Here is an 8,509-nt window from a genome sequence, read left to right as displayed (position 1 = left end):
TGGATAGCGGAGAGTCCAGAAGCTGCAGTTTAATGTTGATAAATGTAAAATTACGCACTTGGAATGTAAAAATCTCAGTAAAACATTGGGGACCCTGCGCTGTCGGCAACAACACAAGACAGGAATTTGGGAGTATAACATTATTCTATATAATATATATATATATTAATGCGGGGATATATATACCGCACGTGGAATTTCCATCATTGGGCCGAAAACCAGTGGTTCTTCTTCCTGTCTCATTATCTCTCCTTTTCTCTTCTTCATCTTTAGATCATGATCAGCAGATAGCATTCAACAGGATGACCATGGCTCCCCGGAAAAGGAGCCGTCACGCGCTGGGGTTCCTCTGCTGCTTTGGGAGTACCGAACACCCCGAGATTAATCTCAAAGACAACAACCCTCTGCAGTTTCTGGAATTCGCAGGGCCCATACCCTCTGCCGAAGAGCTCAATGCCAGGTTCTCAGAGCTGGTGGTAAGTGCGCCCCATCACCGCCGTTTCTGCAGGCCCCCCCAACCCGTCTTAAATACTCATTGAGTTCTGAGACCTGCCTTTCCTTCTCTTCGGCTGACTATGGATCGTAGGACTTGTAGTCAGTCACAGAGACTCTCTGTATCTTGCAGACCTGCCTTATTCCGTTCGTTCTTGGAGTTTATTTCTTTTAATATTTTTCTGCATATTTTGGGGCAGAGAGCGGTGCCAGGAGACGCAGAAACCCAACGCTCTGGCTCTGCCCTCAGCGGGTATGAGCAGACACCTAATTACCATATGGGCTCATCAGTAGAACGTCTTGGCTTTCAGGTTCCTTGAGGTTTTTCTTGGAATATCTATTTTCAATGGTAAATGAGGACATTAAAATGAGCAGAATAATTTGAGTTTTTGCTTGTTTTTTAGCTTAAATTTTTTGCTCTTAAAGGGCCTCTTCCCCATGCATTATTTTATTTTATTTATGATGCCGGTCTGGATTTTGAGCATCATTACGGCCTTACAAAATCTGCCTGAGCTGATGCTTTATGGCGATGCTAATGAAGTCCGTCCCTCCATAGACTTTCATTAGTCAGCGTGTAGAAACTGGGTGATTAAGACTGAGTCATTCCATTGTTGACCGTGAGTCAGTGTTTTCAGGGTTTGCCTGATGGTCAGTCAGGGCCTGATGTGTTATGGATTTTAATGGAGACCTCAAATTCAGCTCAGATGTTAATAAACGCTCCAGCTGAGGCTCTGAGTTATTAAAGGCTTAAGAATTGCTGAGCTGGCCCTGCATAATGTATAGATTAATCAGTCCGGTGATTTAAAAAAAAAAAAAAACTATTTTGGGGGAAGAATCTCACTGTGGTCAGCTCTTTGCAATGTAAGGTGACGTCAGGGAGACGAAACCCTCCGGCCAACGCCTTCCTTAGTGAATAAGCCCCGTGCGCTGTGCCGGGTACTTTCTTTCTTGTTATGAAAGGCCTTGTGTTTGCTGGATCTGAATGGGTTCGCCCCAAGCGTACGGACAATAGTGTTATTATAAGCCAGTGACATGCCGCGCAGTGACCTTCTACCCCACAGATTAACCCGTTCACTGCCGTGTGAGCAGCAGCCTTATTAACACTTTGAGATTGTTTCTTGGTTGTTTCTTAAAAGAACGGAAGTCTGGATAGGCATGATGGGAGTTGCAGTTAATCTGGTGGCTGCTACTGCCTTAACTCTGAGGTGTCCAGCTACATATTCCTGATACTTTTCACGTCCATAATGGTGTGTAATTCATTGCAACCCAAAGCACAACATACAACCTAAGTGTCTCTGTTTATTTTGGCCAGTCCCTGCTTGGGCCCAAAATCTCTCTGTCCTTCTTTCTGTCATTGATGCCCCTCCCAACATGTCAAATGGCCAAATAAGGACATTTCTTTTGGGGGTGTGGTTAGAGGCGTGGCTGGGGCAGGGCTCTACACAGACTGTATGCAACTTGGTGCCCTACAGCTGGGTATTTGCGTAACTGAGTGGGGCATTTAGAAGAAGAAGAATGGGTTTATTTACCCCGTTTAATTTATAAAGCTGTTTCTATACACATTATCGGGGCTTTTAGGGCTGTAGAGGTGGGAACATTGTCATGGATTTGGGACAGAAACTGACTAAACAGGGACACTTGGCAGGTATGGCGCTTGTAGAGAGTCCTCGCTGCTCCAAATACAATGTAACGTTTTCTATAACAGCGCAGCCAATGAGGACCCCGAGGCTCCGTCAGACTGAATTAAGACCCTTTTCGGGAATTAAAATGTTGATATTCGCTCAGACCGCCTGCTCTGAGTTAAGATTTTATATATTTTTTTTTCTTCATTTGCTCCAAACTGCAGAGATTTGTCCCGATATTCACTTTGCGATTTATTGTTGCTGTCGGGTTGCATTTATTTGATTGATAAAGTGATTTATTCTCTGCTGTCAAACACTGTTCCCATCTCTCGCAGCCCTCGTCTCATTTTATATCCATTCCTGCCAGTCCCGGCTTCTCCAGCAATCCGAAGCGAGACGCGTCGGGCAAATTCACAGCTTTTTAGCGCAAATAATTTAATGTTTTCTCTTCTTTAAGAAAAAGTGTTGCAGACTATTACTCAGAGGATTTTAGTTAAGGAGGTTGGAGATTTGTAAGAATTACAATGTGCGTTTTAGAAACTCATTTCACATTATACCACGGGAGCAGTCATCTATTCTCAGGATCAGCATGATTATTCCTCCCCGTTAACTTATCTCTCCCCCTGTTGCTGACTGGTTGGGACGGCTTCCTATAAATAAAGTATTAAAAATATCCCCGGATTTGTGAAACCCCCCCTTTTCTAGACACATGGAACCTATTATGAAGTTATGGCTGTTCTGGACATCTGCTTTATACATTGTATGTTGTTTAATGATAATTAATCAATATAATTAATTGTTGTTATTAATATTTAATACCATACAACGTCCAGGCGTAATAATGAAGAATAACTTTTTAATCACGCACAGGCCCTGGGTAGAAAAATTGCCAATTAAATTTAATTAATAAATAAATAATAATAATAGATTAATAAGAAATATTATTTATGCTCCAATTTTTTTATATAAACGTCAGGTTTCTATGTGGTTTAATAAAATATATATTATAATTTATTAAAATCTAAAATATAAATTCCCATCTGGATTAGGGTTGCCACCTGGCTGGTATTTCACCGGCACAGCCGGTATTTAGGGCACCCGCAATGGCCGGTATTTTTTGCAGGGCAGACCGGCAGGGTGATTGGCAGGAGGGGGAGCACGCATTTAGCACAGCGCTACGTGCCGCGGCGGCGTGATTGGCGGAGGCTGAGCGGTGGGGGAAGTGATGTTTAATTTCATGACGTCGCTTCCCCCAGCGCTCTGGAGTCTGGCAGCATCTGCAGACCGGCCGGCCTGTGCAAGCTCGCTGCCTGTGGAGGAAAAAGCCTTATGACCCAACTCCTGCCTGCACTGATAAAAGTGAACTGAGGTAGGTGCACATTATGCTTCTGTGACAGGAAATATTGGGGGGGTAGGTAGGTGTACATTATGTTTCTGTGACAGGAAATATTGGGGGGGTAGGTAGGTGTACATTATGTTTCTGTGACAGGAAATATTGGGGGGGTAGGTAGGTGTACATTATGTTTCTGTGACAGGAAATATTGGGGGGGGTAGGTGCACATTATGTTTCTGTGACAGGAAATATTGGGGGGGTAGGTAGGTGCACATTATGTTTCTGTGGTGGGAAATATTGGGGGGGTAGGTAGGTGCACATTATGTTTCTGTGGTGGGAAATATTGGGGGGGGTAGGTGCACATTATGTTTCTGTGGCAGGAAATATTGGGGGGGTAGGTGCACATTATGTTTCTGTGGCAGGAAATATTGGGGGGGTAGGTGCACATTATGTTTCTGTGACAGGAAATATTTATTTGGGGGGGTAGGTGCACATTATGTTTCTGTGATGTCACCCATATATAAATAATTATGCAAATTAGCATGGCCGGTATTTTATTGCAAGAAAGGTGGCAAACCTAATCTGGATTGATTTCAGACGCTACAAGTCAAATAGAATTTCGACCTCACATTTTTTTCTCTGTCTGTGGTTCATTGACAATGTCTAATGGCTGGCTGAGAACACTGGGAGTTCTGATTTAACCATGTAACCATATTGCTCTCTCCACCTTATGTATCAGTTTGTCATAGTCTGTCAATTATTGTCTTGTCAGACCCCTTGAATATCTGTATTGTATTAAGCGCTGCGTAAACTGTTGGCGCTATATAAATAAAAGATAATAATAATAATATTGGGATTGCTGGTATTAGGGAATGGGGTAACATTATCAGTGTATATCATCAATGAAACATCACAGGTTTATAAGGGCAGATAAAAATGTGGATTAGGTATAATGTAAGGAAGTTTTGCTTTATTGAGTTATTATTGAGCTTTATTGAGGCTCCTGAATCTAAGACGAGACCTAAAAGTAAATTGAAAGAAGAGTGTTAAGGAAAACCATAAAAATTATATTCCTTTTTGGTTTCCCAATAGTTACGGAGCCGTTTTTTTTTTTAGGAAGGAGTTAACATTTTTAGCCCAAGAATTCCGCCGCGGATTCCTATTTAATGTTCAGCGACTAACGCCGTGAACTATATCGTCTAATCTGAAAAATAACAAAGAAATGGATAGAGTGTTGATTTCCCTGCGTATTAAAAACGCATTCATTTAAACTTCAGAGGCGGCGAGGACGTGGATTTCGGGCAAATATTTGGCAAATTATTCCGGTTAAATATTTTCATTGGGCGTCCGTCAAAGCGGCCCCTTTGTAGTTTAATCCCTGGTGCAAGAGAGTCCACTTTAGGCTGATGGAAAAATCGAGGGGTGACGCGTGCAGCGGTCACGTGGTGTTTTTGTTACCTTCCACGGCCCTCGGCATCACATCGCGGCCAGCTGCCTGCGCCGTGGATTCGTTTATCTTGAAAAAAGATTATTTTGAACGATATTCTGTTTCCATCAGAGAGTCCCACGCAGGTGAGTCCGTTACGCCAACGTGTCGGAAACACGAGACCGGGGCCACATTCCGGGTCGGAGCACAAGCACTGATGGGCGATGGCGTGAAGACGGGGTTAATTCACTGCTGACTAATGGATTTTTTTTTACCAGCTTGTCCGGACGCCAGAGCGCAGTTCCAGAATTCCCTTTCGGATCCGTGAAAACTTGAATCTAGAGAGAGTCAATTTTTTATTTTTATTTTTGGTGGGGAAAATTGCAAAGTTGCACTTAAAAAAATCTGGAAAATAATGAAGTCGATGTTTGGTGTTCCATGTTCCTGAATCTGCAATAATAAAAAAAAAGTGGCAGGATTTGGGAATAACGATTAGGAAGTTCGCTGCGTGTCCCAAACTGTCTAAATTAGAATTAATTAGATTTTGTCCGGTATGTGGGCTTTATTCACTAAAGACTAAAGCTTGCATGGGATCTCTTTTGTTATGCCATCTATTAACATAACTGTGTTCTCAGGGTAGGTCACCTGGAGTTCCTCTGGGGAGGGGTTTTGTGAAGGGGTGGGGTTATGCTTGCATGGGGCTTGGCTATCATTGCATTAGAGTAGGGAAAACCCCAGATGATCTTTATTGGATTGAAGGAAGGAGGGGGAATGGCCAGGGGGTGGGAAACCTACCCAGAGACACTGGGAAAAAAGTGAGGAGAGATACAGGGGGGAAAAAAAGAGGGGAGATGAGGGACCTAAGAGAAAAGTATGAAATGAGAGAAGCGGAGAGAGAATAGTGAAAAATGAGAGGAGAGAAAAGAGAAAAAAAGGAGAGGAAAACACTGTAACTGGCTGAGAGCGATGAAAAAGAAAAAAGTCTGCACCACACGCGTCCATGACTGCACTTGACTCCTATCACGCCCATAAAAGCTTCCTAGACCCCCCCCCCCCTGGAAGAGCGTGGATGCAAACAGCCCCCAGCCCAGTGCAGAGTCTGGGTCATTTAAAGCTCTTATTACCGGTCCAGTCCCTTTAAATAATAAAGTGTTTGTTTTGCCTCCCACCACCCGAAGGGTTAATATGTTTAAACCCATGAATCTCGATGCCACTTCTCGTCATCCGCTGCTCTGTAGATGAGGTAAAGAGCCGCGAGTCTGTGACAGTGCTGGCCGGCACACACCCCGGGCCGGGCACCCTTTGGGCAGGAAGCCGTTTAGCGGTGGACGCCTCTGTGTACTTTGGCAAAAACTATAAATGACTTCAGGAAACAAAAAGAAAAAAGGCCCTTTTAGTACCAAACAGAAGCGCGAAGGATGAAAAAAGAGTCAGGAAAGTAAGGTGGCTGCCGGCGCCGGGGTTTCCTTGTAACCTTTCCCACACCTTGCGTCCTGTTCAGCTTTGGGGCTGATTGGCTGTGGCATTAAATACCCCCGCCGCTGGAGAAGGGGGGTCCGGTGTCAACATCACCGGCATAAACACCAGAGTGAAGGTTGTGTCTTGGAGACATTCTTACAGATAAACGTTTGCGGATAGAATGTTCCAGATCGCGGACAAACCCAGAGCGGCCTTTTGACTTTGTTAGAAGTCTGCGGAACATGCGCAGTAGCGCCGGCGGCCGCTTCTTTCACCCGTGTTCTGTCTCACGTGTCAATGTCTCACGTGTCAATGTATCAGATAAACCCAGAACCTGCCGGCAGATCGGTCCCATTCGGCCCCCGTCTAGTCGTCCGTTTCTCCTGCTGTAAAGACTCAAACCTTAATCAGTCGTTGGTCTCGTCTTAGATTCAGGAGCCGTATGCCTACCCCATGCATGTTTAATCCCCTCACTGTATTACCCTCTACCACTTCTCCGCACTCGATTTGCCAGTGTAGACCAGTGGCCCTCCAGGCATTTGCCTGGTGTGCCGGTTGAACAGCCTATTTTTGGTAATGATCCTGTTCTCATTATTCCTCCCCATTAAGTTATCTCACCACTATTGCCAAGTTGCTGATTCAGGCAGCCGATAAATGTCTATATAACAGCTGCATTGATACAGGAAGTTGTGATTATTGGATGATGTCATCGTGCGGGTCGCAGCGTCTCTTTAGTCCTGACTTCTACGTGCTTTGTGTCGGCTGCAGACGTTCCGGATTCGTCTTTACATTGTTGGCGTTTAATGGCCACAGAAAGCCGCGCTTTGCCAGTTTTTCGGAACATCTGGAAACCATCCGGCTGATAAATTTACAACACGTTAGCCGAGGCCTCGTGGGCTTACGGGGTGAAAAATGCGTTTAACTCTCCTCCTTCCCCAAAATAAAACTGGCTTTTTTAAATTCTACCCCATTAATCAGCTGCGAGCGCGGTTCATTCTCCTATTTATAGATCTTAATGTGGCATTTATTTGACGTCACGTGAAATCGTTGATTTATAGCTTAAAAACTTAATTAATTCCTTACAAAAAACATTAAGAGAAACAGCAAAATCCCTGCAAATCTGAAGCTTTAGTCAAACATACTTCCCAAGTGTCTCTGTTTAATTTGTCCAGTCTCTCTTTGGTCCCAAATCCCTGTGCTCTTTGTTTCTCCACTTTCCCCCCTGATGCCCACTTTTTTCCCCCTGATGCCCCTCTTTCCTCACCTCATACCCCTCTCTCCTCCCCTGATGCCCCTCTCTCCTCCCCTGATGCCCCTCTTTTCTAGGAGGTCAGAATGTTTGCTGGGTATGAGGGGATCGCAGGGTTCTACGGCCCTAAAAGCCCCGATAATGTGTATAGAAACAGCAGGAGACGGCTTTATAAATTAAACGGGGTAAATAAACCCCATTATTCTTCTTCTAAATGCCCCCTCAGTTACACAAATGGGGCACATGCAATGTGTGGCCTTTTATGATGCTATGAACCGTAACCCCTAAAACAAAAGCCCCCCTCTATGAAATGTTGGGGCTATGCCTACCGTAGCCGCCGGACATAATGCATTTTTTTTACTCATTTATTTTATTTTGGGTTTTTTGGTGCCTTTTTTTTCTCATTTTTAATGATGTTTCCTTAATTTTTTTTGTATCATTGACATTTTTATTCCTGCGCCCCTTCCCATGGATACCGCTCGACGACGGCAGCATACATATTACATGGAAGTTCCCCGTAGCTCCTTGTCTACGGCCCCACTCCCGTTTTACAAGCTTCCTGACCTCAGACAGCATTCCTTGGCTTATTTTTAGACCTGGAATCTCGCTCTGGGGTTTGTAATCCTATGTAACATGGGGCAGAGCTCTTGTTTCGCATGTCTGCCCCTTACATTTGGAAATCCACCTCTAAACATTTCCATATGTTTGTTCACTCAGCCGCGGCTAACGCTCGGAAAACATTTCTTCCCAAATCCTTCACCTCGCGAAGCTGGCAGCGAGCTGCCCCAAAAAATGTTGTTTGGGTTGTTTTCTGGAGTGAGGGTCTCTGGAGGCCTCCAGGTTCATCAATAGCTACTACCTGGCTCTGAGCTTACACTGAGTCCCCTGTAACCGCTTCGGGTTTTATTAAGGAAACCTTTGTTTCTTCT

The 8,509-nt window shown here is 44.4% G+C and overlaps 1 protein-coding gene across 3 annotated transcripts in view; it reads left to right on the top strand.

Moving 5' to 3' along the window:
• Positions 1 to 302: 302 nt before the first annotated feature.
• LOC149281693 (disheveled-associated activator of morphogenesis 2-like) overlaps positions 303 to 8,509 on the top strand; it is a 69,836-nt gene continuing 61,629 nt past the window's right edge. For 2 of the 3 annotated variants that reach the window (XM_089499070.1, XM_089499069.1), the window contains exon 1: positions 309 to 476. In XM_089499070.1, the coding sequence (XP_089355196.1) occupies positions 309 to 476 (168 nt within the window). Of the gene's footprint in view, positions 477 to 8,509 lie in introns of all 3 variants that reach the window. The other variant, XM_089499068.1, reaches the window with a different exon arrangement.

This window comes from Sceloporus occidentalis, unplaced genomic scaffold, assembly GCF_023333645.1.
Source record: "Sceloporus occidentalis isolate IW3139 unplaced genomic scaffold, rSceOcc1.0.p SCAF_129, whole genome shotgun sequence".
In the NCBI taxonomy this organism is placed as follows: domain Eukaryota; kingdom Metazoa; phylum Chordata; class Lepidosauria; order Squamata; family Phrynosomatidae; genus Sceloporus; species Sceloporus occidentalis.
The sequence above is the reverse complement of the archived record's forward strand: the minus strand, read 5'-3'. Positions and strand labels throughout refer to the sequence as shown.